This window comes from Podarcis liolepis (genome assembly GCF_965112155.1).
Source record: "Podarcis liolepis genome assembly, chromosome: 17".
Lineage (NCBI taxonomy): Eukaryota > Metazoa > Chordata > Lepidosauria > Squamata > Lacertidae > Podarcis > Podarcis liolepis.
The window spans coordinates 8038501-8062649 of record NC_139571.1 but is presented as its reverse complement, the minus strand read 5'-3'; the positions used below and the strand labels follow the sequence as shown (position 1 = coordinate 8062649).

General features: G+C 48.1%; 2 protein-coding genes across 2 annotated transcripts; one reads left to right on the top strand and one right to left on the bottom strand.

Moving 5' to 3' along the window:
• Positions 1-14028: 14028 nt before the first annotated feature.
• On the top strand, positions 14029-15038 carry PSPN (persephin; the record flags this gene model as incomplete). The annotated part of the gene is made up of 1 exon (XM_083483473.1): positions 14029-15038. A coding segment is annotated over one exon (429 nt), but the record flags the coding sequence as incomplete, so codon positions are not given.
• Positions 15039-16514: 1476 nt separating this feature from the next.
• Positions 16515-22883, bottom strand: ALKBH7 (alkB homolog 7). Its single transcript, XM_083483214.1, has 4 exons — positions 22561-22883; positions 20531-20704; positions 18353-18477; positions 16515-16961 (listed from the first exon to the last, which is right to left on the bottom strand). Exons 1-4 carry the CDS (start codon positions 22858-22860, stop codon positions 16826-16828), a joined length of 735 nt encoding a protein of 244 aa, XP_083339340.1. The 5' UTR covers positions 22861-22883; the 3' UTR covers positions 16515-16825.
• Positions 22884-24149: the final 1266 nt, after the last annotated feature.

The window sequence follows — 24149 nt, the reverse complement described above, 5'->3', positions numbered from 1 at the left end:
TTTGCATGTACACGCTTGCTGTTCATGCTCTCTGATCACTTCATAGTTCCATGATTCACCTACTTCTGTGCTGGATTCTAGATTGCTCCCCTACACCAGTGAATTACTACAAAGAAGATGTTTTGTGCAGCGCTGGATTGGTGCTCCAAATGGGCACAAAAGTAGTAATAATAATAATTTATTATTTATACCCCACCCATCTGACTGGGTTTCCCCAGCCACTCTGGGCGGCTCCCAACAGAATATTAAATACACGATAAAACATCAAACATTAAAAAACTTCCTTAAACAGGGCTGCCTTCAGATGTCTTCTAAAAATCAGATAGCTATTTATTTCCTTGACATCTGATGGGAGGGCGTTCCACAGGGCAGGTGCCACTACCGAGAAGGCCCTCTGCCTGGTTCCCTGTAACCTCACTTCTCGCAATAAGGGAACCAGCAGAAGGGCTTTGGATCTGGACCTGAACAATGGGGGTGGAGACGCTCCTTCAGATATAGTGAACGTAGGCAGAGAGCTGAAGAAGTGTGTTGCTCTCGTTTGTCCCATTCCTATATGCCACACACTGATTGGAACCACTTCTCCAGAGAAGTAGTCTGTACCCTCCAATGCGGAACATGAGTTCAGAGGAGCGAATGGGTGCACACAAGATTGTCAAAAGCACCTGTGTGGCAAGTCCAGTCAAGTGCATGGCAGGTCATGGAATCATAGAGTTGGAAGGGACCACGGGGTCATCTAGTCCAACCCCCAGCAATGCCGGAATCTCAGCTAAAGCATCCATGACAGATGGCCATCCAAGCTCTGCTTAAAACCTCCAGTGAAGGAGAGTCCACCACCTAAACCCCATCCCTCCGCATACCTTGGTATGCATTTTAACACTATGGGTGTAAAAGCCAGCTCTCGCCATGACTATATCTTTAGCAACCTCCCTCCTCGTAATGCCTGCCTGCCTTTACAGTGCTGCTATCAAGTACCGTATTTTTTGCTCCATAAGACGCACTGTTTTCCTCCTAAAAAGTACAGTGGTACCTTGGGTTACATACGCTTCAGGTTACATATGCTTCAGGTTACAGACTTCGCTAACCCAGAAATACTACCTCGGGTTAAGAACTTTGCTTCGGGATGAGGCCCCATTAGCTAAAGTGGTGCTTCAGGTTAAGAAAAGTTTCAGGTTAAGAATGGACCTCCAGAACGAATTAAGTACTTAACCCGAGGTACCACTGTAAGGGGAAATGTCTGTTCGTCTTATGAAACGAATGCACTGGCTGGCAGAGGGATCCCTCGGCTGCCACTGCAGTCGTGAGCTGAGGGATGCCTCCACAGCCAGAGCCATGGCTCCCGTCCGTCGCTCGCTGTGAAGCCAGCAGAGCAAGTGACACGCTCTGCGCAGTTCTCACTATTCTTGCTTTAAAGCAAGAGCCACACAGAGCCTGTCAGCGGCTCTTGCTCTGCTGGCTTCACAGCGAGGCAGGAGGAGGGACGGACGGGAGCAAGCAAAGCGAGAGCTGCTCACACGGCTTCTGTCCCGCTTTGCGCCGCTCTCCCTTTGCTTGCCCATCCCTCCTCCTGCCTCGCTGTAAAGCAAGCAAAGCACCTATCCCAGTGCCGCCGCCTCCTCTTCTTTCTCCGGCGTCACCGCGCTTTACAGCAAGGCAGGAGGAGGGATGGGCAAGCAAACTGAGAGCTGCGCCAAGCGGGACAGAAGCCGTGTAAGCGGCTCTGCCTTGCTTTCCTCCTCTAAGAACTAGGTGCGTCTTATGGTCAGGTGCGTCAAATACGGTACTTGGTGCTGCTGATGTATCAAACCTTGGTGTTATGAGCATCACCTGCTTCCACAGATTTATCACTCTAGCAAAGCAACTGCCTAAACACGTCTTGTCATAGTTGTCTCAGGAAGTCATATGCAGTGGCGTAGCGTGGGGGGTGCAGGGGGGGCCAGGTGCACCGGGCGCAACATCTGGGGGTTAGGGTTAGGGGGCGCAAATCCACAGGTTAGAGGGCGCAAATCCACGGGTTAGGGGCGCAAATCCACGGGTTAGGGGGCACAAATTACTTGCCTTGCCCCGGGTGCTGACAACCCACGCTACGCCACTGGTCATATGCACCTTTTGGTGCCTTGACAGCTTTGCTGCTTGCTGACCTCTCTGGCCCTTTCATCACCGCCACCTCTCGTTCCAGCCGGATGTCTCACGCTCTCTGGGATGCCTGGCATGTTGTGATTAATTGGCTAAAAATGCTCAGTGGTGTCTGCCAAGCATCCTTGTGCATCTTTGTGTCCTGTGGGCTCTTGAGGGAGGGGGGATGACAGTACTTCTGGGTGGTGGCCCCCACAGTCTCCTACCACCGTTGCCTTCTATGGGAATGCTAGCATGATTTGGAGATGATGTTATCCAAAGCATTAAACAGGGACATATACATGCTTGACAGCTCTGTGACCACAGCACAGCCTCCACTCTTAATCCATTCATGAACACTAGCAGCCCGAGCCAGAACTGTTGTGTGTATGCACACATCTGGAGTTGCTGTTTTGTGCACACATCTGTCCTAATAATAATAATAATAATTTATTATTTATACCCCTGCCCATCTGGCTGGGTTTCCCCAGCCACTCTGGGCAGCTCCCAGCAGAATATTAAAAACATGATAAAAGATCAAACATTACAAAACTTCCCCATACAGGGCTGCCTTCAGATGTCTTCTAAAAGTCAGATAGTTGTTTATTTCCTCGACATCTGATGGGAGGGTGTTCCACAGGGCGGGCACCACTACCAAAAAGGCACTCTTCCTGGTTCCCTGTAACCTCACTTCTTGCAGGGAGGGAACCGCCAGAAGGCCCTCGAAGCTGGACCTCAGTGTCCAGTCTGAACGATGGGGGTGGAGACGCTCCTTCAGTATACTGGGCAGAGGCCGTTTAGGGTTTTAAAGGCCAGCGCCATAACTTTGAATTGTGCTAAGAAACGTGCTGGGAGCCAAGGTAGGTTTTTCAGGACCGGTGTTATATGGTCTTGGTGGCCACTCCTAATCCACGACAGGCACAGATTGTGTCCAAGCCTCCAAGGAATAAGTGCTTGGAGAGGATATGTACAGTACAGCCCCAGCAGCAGAAATGTATGACATCGGAAATGGCCTGAGTGAAAGAAGCAGGGTAAGAATGGTCTACATAAATAAGCAACCTGATCAAAACTAAGCAAGCACATTACACAAGATTATTGGGGCTCAAGAACCTGTGGTTGCCCCAATCAGTTCCTTTCTTGTGTCTAGTTTTTTCCCCTATTAATTCTTGAGTTTAAGATATGGGATGGCAGCTTTCCAGAGTTAGTAGGCCTGGCTCCATGCTGGTATTCCCAACAGTTGATGAATATGGTCAACTTGCATCATTTCACATATATAGTCTTATGTGCCTGCAGGCAAGCACGTAAGTCTGTAGAAAATCACTTTCTTTAAAGAAGACTGCTGTGACCAAGAAAACTTAATGGAATGAAAGCATGAGATTAAAGGAAGAGGAAGGAAGGATAAGGCTAATAATATATTGGTATGTCTGCTAAAGGTGCCTTTCAGAGTAACTTATCCCAAAGTGGTTTGCAAATGATTTGTTGTTTAGTCATTTAGTTGTGTCCGACTCTTCGTGACCCCATGGACCAGAGCACGCCAGGCACTTCTGTCCTCCACTGCCTCCCGCAGTTGGGTCAAACTCATGCTGGTGGCTTTGAGAACACTGTCCCACCATCTCGTTCGCTGTCGTCCCCTTTTCCTTGTGCCCTCAATCTTTCCCAACATCAGGGTCTTTTCCAGGGAGTCTTCTCTTCTCATGAGGTGGCCAAAGTATTGGAGCCTCAGCTTCAGGATCTGTCCTTCCAGTGAGCACTCAGGGCTGATTTCCTTCAGAATGGAGAGGTTTGATCTTCTTGCAGTCCATGGGGCTCTCAAGAGTCTCCTCTAGCATTGCAAATGATAATAGAACAATAAAATAACCAACAACCATGAAATTGCATTAGCAAGTAAAACAGTTAAAAATGGGACAAATCAACGTTAAAACTAGCAATTAAAACAGCCATTAAAAACAGTGCTATTAAACTATTTAAGTCTGGCTTTAGGTCTTTAGGGCTCCCTTGAAGGCCAGTAAGGAGAGGGCAAGTGCCTACAAGTTACGTAGCTGCACTATGAGGATGTAGTTGACTAGCAATTACTCAGAGTAGACCCACAGAAATTAATGGCCATTGAAAATGGGCCTATATAGTTTATTGCAACCCTTTCAGATAACCAGTATACATAGCATAATAAGAACAAAGAACATTTCTGTAGGCCTGAAAGGGGGAAAACAGTCTCCAAATGTTGAATTCCCATCACCCCTAATCCCTGGCTGTGCTGGCTGGGGACAGCTGAATGGCAGACAGAAACCGAACAGGTAAATTCGTCTTTTCTAGTACTGTATAGGAATGTGATTTTGGAGAAAGCTTCACCATGGCTATATGCCATGCCCCCATGGCAGCCATGTTGTGACTGGCGCCCACAGCAGTCCCTCAATATTCAAAATGTGCCCACTGGTCCAGAAAGGTTGGCAACCTCATATTTAATGCATAGGCCCAGTTAACTCTTCATAGCAACATTGCGGTATCTCTAAGACTAGCCTGGTCCTCCACTCACAATATTCCTAATCTGACTCAGATACTACTATGGGAATTTGTATTCTGGTTTCTGCACGCTGGTGCATTTAGTTGCATGTTTGGCTCAATATAGATACCAAATCACATACAAGGGCAGCGTTCTATACTATAACCAGAAACTGCGCTACAAGGCACGAGACTGTAACAGCAATATATTGATGATGAGAAGTTTTTAAATAAAGTTTCAGTGAGGCTTGCAAAGAACCATAGAGCACAAAAAATAATAATTATTCTTATATGGAAGAATACTCTAAGTTGCTGACAGCAAGCAGGCTGTCCTATTTCAGTTAGCTTACTGAGATGATAACTGCAAAAGCATTTCCCCAGAGGAATTGATAAGCATTCATATTACCAGTGAGTGCAATTAGTTTCTAAGGTAGGTATCTACATGTCAACCGCACAACTCGGAAACATTTCAAGACCCTGATTGCAGTTTTCACTAGTGGGAGAAAGTCAGGTATGTTTATCTGCTCAAATAGTTACTCGATTCCAATAGGACAACTGCAATGGTCCAAATTTTAGGCCCTGCCTATACTTTGCATTTGTAATTTTGTCTACTTGATTGTAAACTTCTTCTCATCAATATGTTGTTAGTTCTGTGCCTTTCAGAACTATTCTGTAGTCGATATAAATACCACCAGTTATCTGCGCAAAGCCAGTTCACAACCAACAGACTGACATGACCAGAGCCAGGGCCTTTTCAACACTGGCTCCGGCCTGGGGAAACGCTCTGTCTCCTGAGACCAGGGCCCTGCGGGATCTGATTTCTTTCTGCAGGGCCTGTAAGACAGAGTTGTTCCTCCTGGCCTTTGGCTTGGAGCCAATTTCATTCCGTCCCCCCTCTTCTTTTTTCCTTTCTCCTCCTGTGTTGGAACTCCTATTTGGGGACTTCCTTGGCTTTTTTCTGGCCCATGTAGGTCCAGTCTTGGTGAAGACTTGACGTTTTCATCCCCAAAAAAGTTTTTGATTTGAGTTTCCATTGAAATGAGGCTATATTTTAATGTTTTAATGTTGTATTTTAATCTTGTTTTTATGTTGTACAGTGGTGCCTCGCAAGACGAAATTAATTCGTTCCGCAAGTTTTTTCTTCTTGCGGGTTTTTCGTCTTGCGAAGCACGGTTTCCCATAGGAATGCATTGAAAATCAATTAATGCGTTCCTAGGGAAACCGCTTGCCAGGCTGGCGGTGCGGAGAAGGGCTTTTCTCCGCACCGCAAGCCTTCAGGACAGGTACGGGAACAGAGGGGAAGGGGCGCAGCGCTTTCCCTCTGTTCCCGGGGCTTGCGTGGGAGGAGGGTTTTTCCTCCCCACCGCCAACATTCAGAACAGCATTCTGAATGTTGGCGGTGGGAAGGAAAACCCTCCTCCCACCCCAAGTCTTCAGGAAAGCCATCCGATGCCGGGCGGCGGGAGAAGGCTTTCCCCCTCCCCCTCCCGGCATCGGAGCTTCGTCCCGATGCCGCGCGGCGGGAGGAGGCTTTCCCCCTCCGCCGCCCGGCATCGGAGCTTCGTTCCGAAGCCGGCGGCGGGAGGAGGTCCGAGGACAGTGGGGAAGACGCGCTGCGCTTCCCCGCTGTCCCTGAGATTTCCCTATGGGCTGTCGTCTTGCGAAGCAAGCCCATAGGGAAATTCGTTTTGCGAAGCGCCTCCAAAACGGAAAACCCTTTCGTCTAGCGGGTTTTCCGTCTTGCGAGGCGTTCGTCTTGCGGGGTACCACTGTATTTCAATCAATATGTTTTTATATCAGGTGTTAGCCGACCTGAGCCCGGTCTTGGCTGGGGAAGGCAGGGTATAAATAAAACTTCTTCTTCTTCTTCTTCTTCTTCTTCTTCTTCTTCTTCTTCTTCTTCTTCTTCTTCTTCTTCTTAGCTCGGTTGGTAGAGCATAATCTCATGATTGTGGGTTCAAGCCCCACATTGGGCAAAATATTTCCGCATTGCAGGACATTGGACTAGATGACCCTTGTGGTCCCTTCCAGCTGCAATTCTATGATTCCATGAACATGAATGTTTTTGCAGGTCCTGCACTGGCATCAGTAGGTGCTGCGTCTTCAATGCTCTGCTCTGCTCTCTCTCCTCTGCCCCAGCCTCTGGGCACTGATCCCTTACCCTTCCAATGCAGTTTCCTCATCCATCATCCATTCAGGAGCATCAAGGGAAGCCCAGTTGTGATTTATCCTCCGCAAATCCCCTCTCCTCCAGACTAGAGCAGCCCCAGCATTCCTCAAATTGTTCCTTGCATGCCACTACCCACTGCGGTCTCTGTTGGCAGGAGAGCAGACCTTTAGATGTCCTGGCTAAAAATAACATGCTTGAGATAACACCTGCATGGAGGCACAGGCCTCCCTTTCGGACTAGGTCCCACCTCTTCGGGTCTTGGTTATGTCTCTGCAAGCCAATATGTTGCTCTGCTCGGAAGCAGAGTAGTGCCAGTAGTGTCCTGGGTGGGTTGTGGGTCTTTGGTGCACAAAGCCTTCTTGTGCGCTATTGTGGCAGAGCTAGGTGGTCCACAGTCTTCTCAGGCCTTGCCAAGATGGCCACATTGATATCCACTGCATAGCAAAGCGTCAGTAGGATTTCTCCCAGTGGCTAGAGTCTTTGTTTGTAAATATAAATTGCCACCACTGTGTTTGTGGGTCTAGTGTTCCTATTTTGCATCAGGCACAGTGTTAAAATGCCAAGACCATTTAAATGTCAAGTAGCCAGCAACGTCAGACAAAAGGGATGTGGTTCTCTTGTCTCTAGTCCCCTAAGTGAGTCCTTAACTGGACGTTGTCGGAAGATGGTTGCGAATTCTTAGATAATATTTCCTCCCCCAGTTTCCCACTACAAAAAGATAATTACCGTATATAGTTGGAATAAAAAGATGTAGGTGCCACACTTCCTTGTTTCAGGTGGCTGTGTGGTGCCCTCTTAGATTGGGCATGGGGAGGCTTTCTTTCAAAGTGATAGGGAGTAGAAAGGACCATTTCACAGAAAGGGTGGAATTCAACATCACACTCTTCTACCTGTTCCATCTGCACAAGGATTTCAGCTTGCCAAATGAAACTATCCTCCTTCTTCCCCTTTGCACTGTCCTGGAGGTTCTGACACACACACACACACACACCCAGGCCAGAGCCAATTTCAGGGGACAAATGGGATTTTTATGTTAGCTAAAAGGGAGTGTGAGTTTTAAAAGGTTGAGAAAGACAGGCCTAGGGGTTGGAATCGGAGTCATAGACTGCCTAGTGGAACAGTGGAATTTCAAGTGAATTTGTAGCAGGCCAACTGAATCCTGTTCCCTACACGTGCTTGATAAGATGACTGACTCTCAGCTTCTCTGCCAGATTAAAAAAAAAAAAACTTGCTCTCAAGGAACCCTTTCTGCATTGTCTGTTGAGGAACCCTCAAATGTCCCAGAGGATAATCTAGACCTTGTGCTACGACACACATTCTGTTCACACAAGGCCTGACTAAGATGGTTGGGCCTCACCCATGGCCCTGTGGAAACCTAGAACAATCCCATGGCTGTACATTGCATAGGTCTGTTGTGGCAGAGAAGTTTTCTTCAAACATGGACAGACAGCCTTCCCTGAAAGAGAGCTTGCCATGCCATTTATTAGTGGCCATGATCTTCACATAGAGGAACCTTCAGTAAAACTCTGAGGAAGCTCAGGGTTCCCTTGGAAACACAACTTGAAAGCTGCTGCTCTAACCATTCTTGACACACATGCATACACGCGTAACTCCATGTGCCCAGATCCAGTTGAGATGGGGAACTTGTGTGGTCCTCCGGATGGTTTTGGATTCCAGCTCTCACCACCCCCAGCCAGGATGGTGAATAGTTGGGTATGAGAGGAGTTCTGGTCCAGAAATATCTTGAGGGCCACAAGCTCCCCATGACTACTGTTCACTTGGCACATTACTTAAAGCTGGGTGTCCTCCCTTCTGCCCACCCGCACAACTCACATCCATTGATCATCCGTGTTGCCCTCTGGCCTGTTATTCCGCTCCTCCTTATTCTCCAGACTGTTTCCACTCCTGCTAAGCCTCCATTGGGCCCTGTTGTGGTATTCCCCATGCCAAGTGGAAGGAATGTGCTTGGAGAGGCCGAGCACAGACAGCGGAGATCCCTCTTGTGTCGGCTTGATGGTGATTTATCAGCGCTGTCATGCCACATGCAAGCGCTCCCAGCCTCGCCGGGGCTCAAGAAGATGTTCCATGCTCTACAGGGCTAAGCCGACAGCCAGACGACGGCTCGCCTGCCCCAAATTCCTCTTCCCCCTTTGCTGACCTTTCCCTCGGCATTCCAGGAATGCTCGCATACATGGAAGTAGCTGGTCTGGAGTCGCGCATTAGCCCAGAGAGCACAAAACACATTAAGGGAAAGCTCTTTGGAGCCATTAGTCTCAGGTGTCTTTTTGACCCTGCAGCAGCCACAGCCGGCTCTGAGATGTTTCAGGTCAACGCAGCAACAAGCGGAAAGGTCAGCTGGCCCTGACCTTGGTCCTACTGAGGGAACTGTGCAGCAGCTGACCTCTACAACCTCCCTGTTTTTGTGACGAAGGCATCAAGTCATGTTTGGTTGCATGCAGCCAGTGAACTCTGAGCATCCTCCTCTGCCCCATCACATGGCTCAAGTTCAGTGCAGGCCACCCCAAGTATCACGAGCTGTGCTGAAGCGACTGCAGAAACAAACCTGCGTAAGGACAAATTTTGGTGCTGCCCACCTTGCGCTGCTCCCTTATCATTAAGCCGTAGAAAGGGCATGCCCCTCAGGGCCAAGTCTGGATTGTGCAACAGCCTGGAAGTGTCGTTTCAAAGTGGAGGGAGACCTTGTGTGTAGCATGTTGTGGTTCTGAGATAGTAGAGGCACTGTTCTCTGTCCCGCTAGGGTGCCCTGTGAGGCACAGTGGTGTTGGCATCAGTGCCACCACCCCGCTCTCTCAAGAAGGGAGGTTTGGCTCCATCTCCTCACCATCCATCAGTGTGGAGAAAGGGAGTCCCTCTTTCCGGACATCCTGTCCGATAGCTGCAGGCTAGGTTGCTTCTGAAGCCAGGGCCAAGCCAGCCAGCTTGGTATGTTCCTTGAAGACATAATTTATGGAGTTGCCCTTCTTTTTCTCTCCCCACCCACCCCGCCAGCCGCCACTGTCAGCAGCTCCTCCCAAAAGCATTTCACCACAGCAGGATCTGGGCAGAAGAAGCTCCAGGAATTTCCATTCAAGGATTCTGGGCTCTCTTAAAGATTTAACCATTTCGGATGGGGAGCCAAGGGCAGCATTGGACAGAAGCACCAATGGTTCCAATTTCCATCAAAGCCACGGGACGCAGCCATGCTACCAGAAAAATGCACTAGACACAGAAGAGAGTGGGCAAGACACTTGGGTTGTGTAGAGCTGCACCTAACCCCAATGTTACGTCCTGCAAGGCACAACATCACCAAGGACAACCTCCCCAAAACTTCTTGCATTGGTACCCCTGGAGTATTTCTGCTCCAACTCACTACGTGGGTTACTTGTCTAGCTGGCTGACCTGGTACTTAGAAAATAAAGTGGGCTGGAAGCCTGCCTTCAGATGCAGCTAGGGTGGTTCTCTGCCCGCCTCCTGCAAGGAGGGCTTCCCGAAACATCTCAAGGAAAGGGTAACAGGCTGGGGGGAGAGAGGCTGCATCCTTTACAGGGATCTCATCGAAGCGACAGTGATTTATGAGCGCTTTCTCGATTGAGCCTCTAAGCCCATCGCGCAGGAAACATCACTTGCGTGATCTGTAATAGTTTTCAAGGCACAAGGGTTAACGCTTTTCCTTCCAGCCGGCGTACATGCTACTCCCCCTCCCACCCCCGTTCCAAAGAAGATATAAATGAGGGGGAAGGAGTCATCCTCCTTATAGAACCTGGCCCTGCTCACTGGGTAAAGGATGGGGCCCCCTCAGCTCCTCTCTCTGGTCCTATTGATCCAAATAGTTCCTTCTCAGCTCACTGAAGGCAAGAGCCTGGCAATGCAGATGTCGTTGGGGACCGCAATCGGAGATGCGCTACAGAGACCACTAGGTATGACAACCATTTGGGAATTCTTAAGAAGTTCCTACTGAACTGTGCTTCCAGTAAAGGGATCCTGCCATGCTTGGGTTTGGTGGTGGCTCTAGCTGTAGCTGGTGGGCTAGAATGAGCTAAGGTGCCCTCTTGGAATTAAGCAACGTGGGTTCAAATTTCTGCTCTTCTGGAAAATCCCCGGTTGTGGCCTTGAACACAACGCTTGTGCCTCTGAATATCGCAGTAGCCTGCTGGAACAAACGGCTGCATCGGCCAACAAGAGTTTTGGGGCATTAGCAAAGCAGTCCTAAATTCAGCATCTCTCACTTTTTGTATGTGATGCCAATAAAAGGTTTGATGACGATGACAATAACAGGAGCTGGAAGGGGCAGCTCGTATTCTGTGCCCTTTCAAGAGATTCTGTGGCATGCCTCTTCACGATGTGCCATCCTGAACAGCCCTTCCAGGGCTCCAGAAATATAAATGTCATGAAGGTCATCTGGTGTACCAAACATTGGATGAATTAACATACTAGTTTGGGTGGAAGAGCATGATGGAGCATTGAGAGGGCCTAGCTAAGGCCAGAGCTGTAAGCAAGACCGTGCTTAGAGCAATGTTTAGACCAGGCCCTCCAGGTGTTTTTGGGACTACAACTCCCATCATCCCTGACCACTGGTCCTGTTAGCTAGGGATGATGGGAGTTGTAGTCCCAAAACATCTGGAGGGCCGAGTTTGGGGATGCCTGGTTTAGATTCACTCCCAGGAAAGCCAGACAGTTAAGTGTTAAGATTTGGAGGCTAAACCTCCAATTACTACTTAACAATGAAGCTCACCTACAGGTGCTCTCTCTCTGACCTCACTAGGTAGTTGTGAGAATAAAATGGTGGTGGCAGAAACACACACACATACCATGTGTGCTGCCCTTGGAAGGACAGGTTAAAAATGTACTAAATAATTAGTTATGAGATGCGTTTCAAGAAACTTGTGCAATTATTGAAACATGGCCCCCTTTCCCAAAAGGCACTACAGTTCTTTTCTCTGAAGTCTCTTTTATTGATTCATTGCCAACCAAAGCGGCCGCAGCAGCAGCAGCAACAGGGATGGGGAACTTCCAGATGTTGTCAAGCTACAACTCCCATCATCCCTACACCTGCTGCTATGCTGGCTGATAGGTTCCCCTCTCCTGCTTTACGGCTTAAAGCAAAAGGAGTATTTAGTATTGAGAGGGGAAAGTTCAGTAAAACATTGTTTTAGGTTTTGAGTGCACGCAAGCCCTCTCTCTTAATGCGCTTGTAGCATGGAAGGGGCTTATTTAAAAACCGGTGTTTGAAAACAAAGCAGACATACAGGGTGGAAATGGAATGAGGTCTCCTCACTCCATGCAATTTCCTCTTACACCCCCTAATTCTATTATGGAGTTCCCGTAACCCTCCAGAGCAGATTAAGGGGGCATGAGTGGACTTTGTTTTGTGCATACAACAACTTGGTTGAGTCCCACCTTCATTGCTTTGGGATGGGACACCCTAGATAAGTGACAGAAATGCCTAGAGAGAGGAAGTAATGTGAGCTTCTCCTGTACTCCTGCCTCCCAAGCTCATTTTGTACATGTTTCTTATTTGGTAAGAAATGGCCAAGTCATTGTTCTATGTGTGCGGCTGACGTATCAGTTATTTACAATTCAAAACATTCCCAGCTGGGAATAGCCAGATCCACTGTGCATACAGACCTGGACCACTGTAGAAGCTTGCTCACTATTTGTGACCTAGGTCTCTGTACCAGCGCTCTAGCTTTTTGACCACTATAACTGACATAGCACGGTGCACAAGATCAGGTAGGATGGGGGTTGAAACGCAGAATTGGCCCCATCATGTAGAACAGACTTCCCCAAACATCTGGAGGGCCACAGGCAGGCAAAGGCTACCAGTGAAGGGTTGGGTATCTGATTGCCCCAAGGGTACTTTCTCTAGGCATCTTATTCCCAGATGGGGCTCAAATGTTGGAAGTGATCCCAGCTTGGGGGTGTGCAGAGGGGGAGGGCTTGGGTGTCAAACTATGGGAGCAGGACGTTTCTTGCTTTAAATTGGATCCACGGCGAGACACCTTACAGGGTCCTCGCCACGGGATCACATTCACCCGGTGCTATACCAGCTGCACTGGCTCCCAGTGGAGTACAGGATCAGGATTAAGGTGCTGGTTTTAACCTATAGGGACGCGGGTGGCACTGTGGGTTAAACCACAGAGCCTAGGACTTGCCAATCAGAAGGTTGGCGGTTCGAATCCCCATGACAGGATGAGCTCCCATTGCTCGGTCCCTGCTCCTGCCCACCTTGCAGTTCAAAAGCACGTCAAAGTGCAAGTAGATAAACAGGTACCGCTCCGGCGGGAAGGTAATCGGCGATTCTGTGCTCTGCTGCTCTGGTTTGCCAGAAGTGGCTTAGTCATGCTGGCCACATGACCCGGAAGCTGTACGCCGGCTCCCTCGGCCAATAAAGCAAGATGTGCACTGCAACCCCACAGTCAGCCACGACTGGACCTAATGGTCAGGGGTCCCTTTACCTTTACCCTAGCCCAGGGGTCTGCAACCTTTAAGACAAAAAGAGCCACTTGGACCCGTTTCCGAAGGGGGAAAAAACTGGGAGCCGCAAAACCATTGCGACATTTAAAACAAATATATCTCCGGAGCCGCAATCTGACAGCGGGCGGGAAGGTGATGTCGGGACGGTGCGTGACTAATGCACGCACCGCCCCCATGCGACGTCACAGCCAGTACAGCGCCCGCCACAGTGGGGAGTGTCGGGGCGCACAATGCGCCTCCTCCCCTCGCTAGTATCCGCCCTGGAGCCGCGGCAAAGGTGTAAAAGAGCCACATGCGGCTCCGGAGCCGCGGGTTGCAGACCCCTGCCCTAGCCCTATATGGCCTAGAACCCTCATACCTACTGGACCACCTCTCCTGGTATGTCCCACGGAGGACCTTACAGTCTTCAAACAAAAACATCTTGGAGGTCCCGGGCCACAGAGAGGTTAGGCTGGCCTCAACCAGAGCCAGGGCTTTTTCGGCCGTGGCCCCGATCTGGTGGAGCGCTCTGTCACAAGAGACTAGGGCCCTGCAGGACTTGACATCTTTCCGCAGGGCCTGCAAGACAGAGCTGTTCCACCAAGGCACAGTCTGACCCTGCTCCTTTGGTAATCCTCACAGAACTCTAGCCCAATGGTTGCCATTTTAACTCTGAATTGATTTTAGAATGCTGTGTTACTTTTATTGTTGTTAGCCGCTCTGAGCCCGGCTTCGGCTGGGATATATATATAATATTTATTTGTTTGTTTATTATCCCCCACCTGTCTTCCCCCATTCTTCCTTTCCTTCTCGTTTCAGATACGCAGACCTCCCAAAGAGCTTCCCTGGACACGGCAGGCCTCCAGAACAGCCTGCTCAAGTCACTCCCTGGCCCAGCCAGGAGCCGCCCCAAGCGGCGCGCATGGGAGAGGCCCGAGGACCGGGAGTGCCGCCTGCGAAGCCTGCAGGTTCGTGTCAAGGACCTGGGCTTGGGCTACAGCTCCGAGGAGACCATCCTCTTCAAGTACTGCAGCGGCAGCTGCCCCAAGGCCCGCAGCAACCATGACCTGACCCTCTCCGCTCTGCTGCAGAGGAGCGAGATACCGGCCTTGGGGGACCCCTGCTGCCGCCCCACACACTATGAGGATGTGGCTTTCCTGGATGACAGTCACCAGTGGCAGGAGGTGGAGCAGCTTTCGGCCGCTGCCTGCAGCTGTGTGGGCTGATGGTGTTGTTGTTGTTTTTCTTGAGGGGGCGAGGGGAGGGATAAACAAATGCAGACATGGGGCAGCAGCAGAGCCCACAGTAGAACAGTCCACCTTGCCCCACCAACGCAGTCCTTGGCTCAGAGATGTGCTTTTAGCCACCAATTAATGTGCAACTAACAAAGACATCCCAGCAAGGGGTGCCCAGGCTGCTCCCCAGTTCCAAATACAAAGCCATTCCTCAAAACTCACAGCCAAGGGGAGCAGCCCAAAGAGTGCCACACCCATTACCGGCCCCCTGCTCCTCCCTAGGACCACTTCACTTTACAAACATGCGGTGTTTTGACCGGATCCTTTCCGAATTAGGTCCGAGAGGCTGGGGCAGCACTGTGAGGGCTGAGCAAGCGGATATATTTATGGGTTATTTCTAAGTTATTTAATTTATTTCTTCCCCTGAACAGGAGGAAGGCCTAGCAGTTGTGCTAGCCTTTGTCCAAACTGAGCTCCCCGTTACAAAATAATAATGCATATGCTGATTTCTCGTGTTAAGAGGCTTGAGGGTATTAGTCCCAGACATGCATTAAGAATGACTGACTTGTAAATACTGGTGTCTATACAATAAAGAGCAAGCAAGGAAGTATCAGTGTCTACAGTTTTGGGGTTACCAGCACACACTGAGAGGACAGGTTGCTTGCTAGCTTCATGGGAGCAAAGACTGGATGGGCAGGGTATAAATAATATAATATATTATTATTATTATATTATATTATTATTATTATTATTATTATTATTATTATTATTATTATTATTATTCCCCAACGGATGACCTGAGCCAAATGATAAGAGACTGCTGCACAGTGACCCAAGCAATGCCAGGTATAGAAAAGCAATGTACTGCAAAAGCAAAACCTGATCAATAATAGTATTACTATTAGGTACCTATCCATGGGCTACTTTTAAAATGAGGCTGCATTTTAAATTGCATTTTAACCTGTATTTTAAATTCCCCCCATTATGTTTTTATTGTAATTTTACTGGTGTTATCCACCCTGAGCCCAGCTCTGGCCGGGGAGGGCGGAGTATAAATAAAATTTATTATTATTATTACTATTTGAGGAACCAAGGAAAATATAAAAATCAGAAAGAGACCCTGGCAACAAGCCTACATTCTAAGGAAAAACATATACAGGGTTGTTGTTTTTTTTAAAAAAATGGCAAGTGCTTCTCAACCATTCCAGCTCCACAAGCATCATGAATCTTTTTCTATTTAAAAAGAGAGGGAGGGAAGGAGGAAGGGAAGAAGAGGCAGCGAAGGACAGTAAAGGGTGAAAAGTCAGAGCAGGAGGAAGATGGCCATATGCATCATATAGATAAAAAGTGGTTCCTTTCTTGCAGGCTGGAGTTAAAGGTGGGTCTAAGGCCTTGAAATGGAGGGCAGGCATTTTCCTAAATTCTCCCTCCCTGCACCACCACCAATTGATTCAAGGATTATGTGAGCTATGGATAGGAGTGCCAAGAGTGGAAATTCTGTGAGCACTATAGTCTCCCCTCTCTCTTTCCACAGCCAATATCAAATCTGCACCTTGTCTTCCATTTTTATGTTTCAATTGCCAGCTATCTTCATGGACTTTCAGTGCCACAGGGTTTTTATTCTGCTCTATTTCCACTCTTTGCACACCTCTCCAGTATCCCAATCTAGGAGGACCCTGAATTAGCCTCTGAATTATTTTTAGATCACATGAATACTCAGGCTACTGTTGAGGAGCTCATGCAAGGCCCACTTTGAGGGACACACCTCACACAATGGAGAGCAAATCCCAGCTGTGAGAAAAGGCTAAATTTCAGGCGATTTGGGTTTTGAATTGGGGAAAAACAAGAAAAGCTTTGCCATTCTGTTCACACCAGCGAGTTGCCACGGACCAGGTGTGTGATTCTCCGCATGACCTCCACTTTTGTTAGTTAGAGAGCCTGTAACCTTCCATTGGACAAGACCTGTTCAGCCTCCTTTGCTTTGAGTTCGCCATTTTGAAACAGCCTTTGTGACAGCGAATGCAGGCAAAAAACTTGAGAGCAACATATCAAAGAAGAAGCATCAAGATTTTTACTCCCTGAGATGAACAGTACATTCATGAAGTATGTTTCGGCCCATTTCTCCAACTCTTTGCAGGGCTTCCCTCTTTCCCATCCACTAAGGGCAAAACTGCCTTAGATCTTGACCATCCTCAGACTCTCCTTCTGGTGCGCTGAGGAGAAAGCCCATCACTTACTCCTGGCTGCAAAGCTGTGTCCCACGGAGCCAGGAGGGCAGGGCAGAGCAACAATTTCAGAAGCAGCCCCACTCCCACCTGATGAGCACTTAAGAGATACTCCAAATGGAGTCAGTCAGGTTCTACGGCGGAGTAGATGGCAAGGGGAGGTTTCGGCAGATGACAGAGATCCTCCGCTCACGGGGGATCTTCCTTCCATCGAAAAAGGATTCCTCATCTTTAAGGATTTCGTGAGTGAATTCATAGCGAGCTGGCCCCCTTAAGGCAAAGAAGAAATTACACAAGATGCCAGCGTGTTACCATAACTAATAATAATAGTAATAATAATAATTTACACACACACAAACACTGCCCATCTGGCTGGGTTTCCCCAGGTATTCTGGGCGGCTCCCAACAGAACATTAAAAACCACAATAAAACATCAAACAGTAAAAACTTCCCTAAACAGGGCTGCCTTCAGATGTCTTCTAAAAGTCAGATAGTTGTTTATTTCCTGGACATCTGATGGGAGGGCTTTCCACAGGGCTGGCGCCACTACCGAGAAGGCCCTCTGCCTGGTTACCTGTCACTTTGCTTCTCGCAGTGAGGGAACCACCAGAAGGCCCTTGGTGCTGGACCTCAATGTCCAGGCTGAATGATAGGTTAAGAGACGCTCCTTCAGGTATACTGGGCCAAGGCCATTTAGGGCTTTAAAGTTCAGAACCAACATTTTGAATTGTGCTCAGAAACGTACTGGGAGCCAACGTAGGTCTTTCAGGACCGGTGTTATATGGTCTTGGTGGCCATTCTAAGTCACCAGTCTAGCTGCCACATTCTGGATTAGTTGTAGTTTCCGGGTCACCTTCAAAGGTAGCCCCACATAGAGTGCATTGCAGTAGTCCAAGCGGGAGATAATCAGAGCATGCACCACTCTGGCGAGACAGAGTGGAAAGAATTTTGCTCCAGGCAGAAAGAGAGACACTGTAACCCACCCAGTTGGGTCTCTGTGGCTCAGCTCCAGGACTTGGGTATTTTATATCTGGCTTCACTGGGCAATCCTAAAGAAGACCTTCTGTTTTCAGACACTAACTGTAGAGATGAGTCTACAGATACACACACACACACACAAAAACAACAACCACACACACACTAGTCTACATCTCACAGCACTTCATGTGTATGAAGAGCTCAGGACCTTCATGAATTCCTGTAAGATATCAGACTGGTTCACACATAATGTGAAGCCACGGTTCCTTGATCCACAAATGACTCCTGAGCTCATATATTCCCCTCTCCCCTCTTTTGGGGGAACAGAAGCTTCTGCTGTTGAACAAAACACAGTGCCTTGTAACACCCAAAAATCAGGGAACCGTGATTTGCGAGAACCAGTATCTGAGTGGAGTTCATCCCCCTGAGTTTGAGTGTAACAGGGAATGGTGTTTAAATTATTCTGAAGCACGCCTTGTGGCCATGCAGAGAAGCGGAAGCAGGAACCTAGTGCTCCCCTCAAAGAACGCTTTTGCAAGGGGATTTTGACAGGTAAGCAAACAACAAGGGAGGACTCTTGCTTTCATCGCCGTCCTTTCTCAGAGGCATCTGTTGGGAGGCAGGATGGTCTCTCTGCCTGTAATCTAACCAGGCAATTCTAACATACTAATATTGCTTATTACCTGAGGATGTAGAGAGAACGGCGTTCAAGAAGCAGGTTCAGCCAGTCGTGCGCGTTCTGCTCACTGACCAGGCGCATCACACTTGAGGACAGCAGGGAAAGGCCTGCAATGGTGCAGCCACAGAACTAGCAGATGGTTTTTCGGAAAAAAGGAAGGGGGAAAGAGAAGAGAATGTTTACCGTATTTTTCGCTCTATAAGACGCACCAGACCACAAGACGCACCTAGTTTTTGGAGGAGGAAAACAAGAAAAAAAATATTCTGAATCTCAGAAGCCAGAACAGCAAGAGGGATCGCTGCGCAGTGAAAGTTGCAATCGCTCTTGCTGTTCTGGCTTCTGGGATAGCTGCGCAGCCTGCGTTCGCTCCATAAGACGCACACACATTTCCCCTTACTTGTTAGGAGGGAAAAAGTGAGTCTTATAGAGCAAAAAATACGGTAATTCTGTAATCACAACCAGTCCTTTAACACAACCCAGAAACAAGAGCACCTGCAAGAGGTGGGGCAGGAAGATACATTTACACGGGGAGAAAGGTGCTAACATCTGAACACATTTTCTCAATGCCTGAACCGGGGTTTGATGTTGCCAAGAAGGGGCACCAAACTCAACAGGACCCACGTCTGAGTAGACATGCAAACAATTATGCTACAGGAATCATATTCCAACACAAATTTTCAAAGCAACAATTCCCCAATTTAAGCAAAATCTATTCTCATGAGAAAGCCAACGCCAGAAGGGAACAGACAAGCCTGGTTCTCACTGACAGGGTAAATCTGTATTTGAACTCTTCCCCTTGAATTCAGTTTGAAGGAATTCATGCGATGAAATCCTCCACCAAACACAGTCCCCATGGCACAGAAAACTAGCATGTCAGGGAAAATGAGAGGCTAGAATCCTTCCCACACATGCAGGGAGCTGCTTTCACCGATGGAGCATTCAGACAGAAGAGCCTCCAGCTGCGGTCACAGGTACTGCTGCCGTCCAAACACAAATTTACCTTCTCAATGAGAACCAGGCCTTCTTATAGCAACTAAGGGCCAACCTTTCGTGCATGAATGCACAGCAACAAAAGGCAGGCGCTCTTCTTGAAAAAGGCCTTAAAGGTAAAGGGTAAAGGGACCCCTGACCATTAGGTCCAGTCGTGGCCGACTCTGGGGTTGCGGCGCTCATCTCGCTCTATTGGCCAAGGGAGCCGGCATACAGCTTCCGGGTCATGTGGCCAGCATGACTAAGCCGCTTCTGGCGAACCAGAGCAGTGCACGGAAATGCCGTTTACCTTCCCGCTGGAGCGGTACCTATTTATCTACTTGCACTTTAACGTGCTTTCAAACTGCTAGGTGGGCAGGAGCAGGGACCAAGCAACGGGATTCGAACCGCCAACCTTCTGATTGGCAAGTCCTAGGCTCTGTGGTTTAACCCACAAAGCCACCCACGTCCCAGAAAAAGGCCTTAGGCCAATACTAAATATTAATCTTGCACCCACACCAAAAATATGCCTCTTATTCATGGTCACTTGGGGGGGGGCGGGGGTCTCCTGCTGCCCACCTGCACTTATTTCAGTCACCGTTGCTTGATGTTGCTTCCCATTCATTTTGCTGGCTCAAGCTGAAGGGGGGGAAGTTGCCATATTGCAAACAAATCCATAAGGACTATTTATGGCCGACCAGATAAAAGATCCCTCTAGTACCACATCTCTCCCATCCTGGCCAGCCAGGTGGCTCTAGGTAAAGGTAAAGGGACCCCTGACCATTAGGTCCAGTCGTGGCCGACTCTGGGGTTGCGGCGTTCATCTCGCTTTACTGGCCGAGGGGGCCGGCGTGCAGCTTCCGGGTCATGTGGCCAGCATGACTAAGCCGCTTCTGGCGAACCAGAGCAGCGCACGGAAACACCGTTTACCTTCCTGCCGGAGTGGTACCTATTTGCATTTCTACTTCCATTTTTATGTGCTTTCGAACTGCTAGGTTGGCTTTAGGAAGCCCATAAAGGGCACCTAGGGAAGGGGTGGCCAACATGGCTGGTACCAGCCAGCACAGATCATAACCAGGAATGAGGCATTCTAGCTCACAGCATGCAGAGGCCACCCCCATTTCCAACCCCTGCTCTGGGGCACAACCCTCCCCAGTTATCAGGATGCTATTCTGCAAAGCTGCAAGAAGAATACCTGGCGTGTTTGCCTTACCTTGACACTGTCTATGTGAGGCTTTATGTAGCCAGTTTTATCCAAATCCAGGACGTGAACTTGAGCGAGCTGCGGCACTCCCGGGGGGAAAGCTGTATCCCGGACCCTTTGCAGGATCTTCTGACTCTCCTTGCTCCAATGTGATCTTTCTGTCTCGCGGTACCTATGAATAACCTACAGGATGGAGAAGAGATGTCGTGAGATGTTTGGCAGGCCCAAGGCCTGGAAAGAGGAAAGCCCACATTTGAAGATTGGGAAAGGTTGTGGAGGAAAGGGGTCAAGTTTACTGCATGTACAATGTTAAAGGAAAATACAGTGGTGCCTCGCAAGACGTAAAGAATTCGTTCCGCGAATCTTTTCGTCTTGCAATGTTTTTCGTCTTGCGAAGCACGGTCCGTTGCAACTGTGCCTCTTCAAGCGGCTAAAAAAAAAAAGCGCAAGACGTTTTCGTCTTGCGAAGCAAGCCCATAGGGAAATTCGTCTAGCGAAGCAACGCAAAACCGAAAAACCCTTTCGTCTAGCGAGTTTTTCGTCTTGCGAGGCATTCGTCTTGCGGGACACCACTGTATAATGAAAATGATGTATAGATGGTACTTGACCCCTGTAAAGTTAGCAAAGATTTATCACAATAGTGATAACCTATGCTGGAAATGTAAAGAAAAGGAGGGTACCCTTTTACCATATGTGGTGGACCTGCCCCAAGGTGAGAGACTTCTGGGAGAAGATTTATAATGAGCTGAAAATAATGCTGAAATACACATTGGTTAAGAAACCAGAGGCCTTTCTTCTTGGGATAAAAGGTCTGGAATTGCCCCCAAAAAATGTTAGATTGTTTTTGTATGCCACAACTTCACCTCGAATTCAATTAGCCAAGAATTGGAAAACACAAGAAATACCAACAGTGGAGGAATGGCAGATGAAGGTGATGGACTTTTCGGAGCTAGCCGACCTAATCAGAAGAATCCGTGACCAGAAGGAGGAGGAGCATCAGGAAGAATGGAAGAACGTCAAAGACTATTTATCTAAATATGCTAAGATAAATTAAATAGAAATACTTGCAAAATAATAGTTAGGCTACGGATCTGAATATGTGAAATTATAAAACAATATGTTTAAAGTTAAGATGAAAAGAGATAAAGATGTTAAGAGGGTTAAGTAAATTTTATGAGATATTATTTTGGAAAACCGTTACAATGATACATAATGAAATTCAGTCAAGGGAATTTGAGGAAGTCATTTAACTATGATATTAATATTGGACCAAGTTCAGTTTGTCTAAAAATGTGGAAAACTAATAATTTTTGGGGGGGGGGGAAAGATTTATAATGAATTGAAAAAAATGTTGAAATATACATTTATAAAGAAACCAGAGGCCTTTCTTCTTGGAATAACAGGTTTGCAATTGCCCAAGAAAGATGTTAAATTATTTTTGTATGCCACAACTGCTGCTCGTATTTTGTTGGCTAAAAAGTGGAAAACCCAAGAATTACCAACAATAGAAGAATGGCAGATGAAGATGATGGATTTTTTGGAGCTGGCCGACCTGACCGGAAGAGTCCGCGACCAGAAGGAGGAGTAGTATCAGGAAGAATGGAATAAATTTAACAATTAGTTAAATTTGTTAAGTTAAACTAGCTGGAAATAGCTTGCAGACACTTAATGGGCTTAGGATTTTATTTATGTTAAGTGATGAATTAATACGTTTAATTCTATAAGGTGAAGATTTAAGGATGTTAATGTTTAAGTTAAATTTCATAAAAATTGGGATTTGGAAAACCGTTAAAAGGACATGCAATGAAATTCAACCAAGGGGAAGCGAGGAAGTCACTTAACAAAGTTAATAACTGTAATTTTTAACAACGCTATGATTTATGTTTGTTTTGTTTGTTTGTCTTGCGTGTTTGTTTGTTTGTTTATAATATTGTGAAAACCAATAATTTTTTTTGGGAATAATAATAATTTTTTTGGAAAGAGGAAAGCCCCCATCTCCCCTCCACTTCGCGCGCCCAAGGTGCCCCGGGGATACCCACCCCGTCCCAGTGCGCGTCCTGGTAGCGGCCTCGGCGCAGCGGCGCCTCCACCTCCCGCGCCAGCAGCGCCTCTTCTTCCTCGCTCAGGAAGCCCGGCACCACCGACGCGCCGCCCGCCACCAGCCTCCGCAGCAGCGCCTCGCTCGACGCCGCCGCCACCGCCGGCTGCCCCGGAGCGCCTTCCCGGCCGTGCAGCGCCCGCTCGGCGCATCGCCGCGCAGCGCAGTGCGCCCTCCGTGCGCCCAGGGCGCACCGGCTCTGCATGGCCGCCGGCGGGGTAAGGGCGAGCTCGCGGTGCATGCCGGGCGCGCCGACACCCCTCGCTGCATGCTGACGTTCGCCTTTCACGGATCCCGAGGACCGGAGCCAGGAACCCACGTGTTTGCTTTCTCCGCCCCCTGCCATGCTTTCCCTTTAAGGAATGCACCAATGTTGTGGTGCGTCCTCCTTTTGGAGCTAGTTATCCAGCCAAACTTTCCTTATTAGTGTCGTTCTTCGTTTCATGCTTTCAAAGAAGGAAAATCTCCCAAGCGGTCGACCACACACATTGGGACAGCAAATAAAACAATACGGAACAAAACATTAACTGAAGAAAGCAAGCCAAATGTCAAGATACATTCAAAACAACTTTTATTGAGCCGTGTTTCCAAATGGCACCCACCGCAGTCTTGGGTGGCCGCTGCAAGGTTCCGTAGGTGAACAGATCTTTGTATTGGTGGTCAGCTTTAGAAGACATCCCTTAGCTTTCTGAAACCTTGTTTAGGGAAGTTTTTAATGTTTGTTTTTTTTAATCGCATTTTAAACATGCTGTTGGGAGCAGCCCAGAGTGATTGGGGAAACCCAACCAGATGGGCAGGGTATAAAGAATAAATTCATTATTGTTATTATTGTTATTATTATTATTACTTGCATAAGCAAGCACGTGCACCTGGGCAGAAATGCTCCGGTTTCTTTTGAATCTTGGAATTGTAGAGCTGGAAAGGTTCACTAGGGTCATCTAGTCCAACCCAAGGCAAGGCAGGACTTGAACACATGACCCTGAGATTAAGGCTCTCATGTTCTAGGACTGAGCTATCCCTTCGCAACACACAGAGTAGCCCTGAACGCACTGGCTGCAAAAATAATAATAATCAGGAAAAGAGAGTTAACTGAAATCGCTTTAAGTTGTTGTGGTGATTTAGAGGTTTAATCTCAAATCAGGCTGGATTTCAGCTTGTTTGTGTCTGGTATCTTCTCTTGCTTACATTAGGTTCTGTATTATTTTATTATAATTCCACTGCTACCGATTTCTCAGGAGCTTTGTAAACTTATGGGGAGGAATGTGTGTATGTGGGGGGGGGTGTCTTTTTGTTTTTCTTTCAAGTCCCTTTGGGCTGCCTTGGGCAAGATGAAGGGACTAACAAATGTAATTTATTATTACTATTATTATTATTGCCAGTCCTCAGCACAGCAGCTGGTTCCCCCCTCCCTTCCAACTACTTTGCATATGTTGCTTACAATGGACAGGATCACACTAGGATTGCGGGCACACACATTTGTGGCAAGGTGTGAAAGCAACCTACTGGCAATACAGTACAGCTGATGCTCAG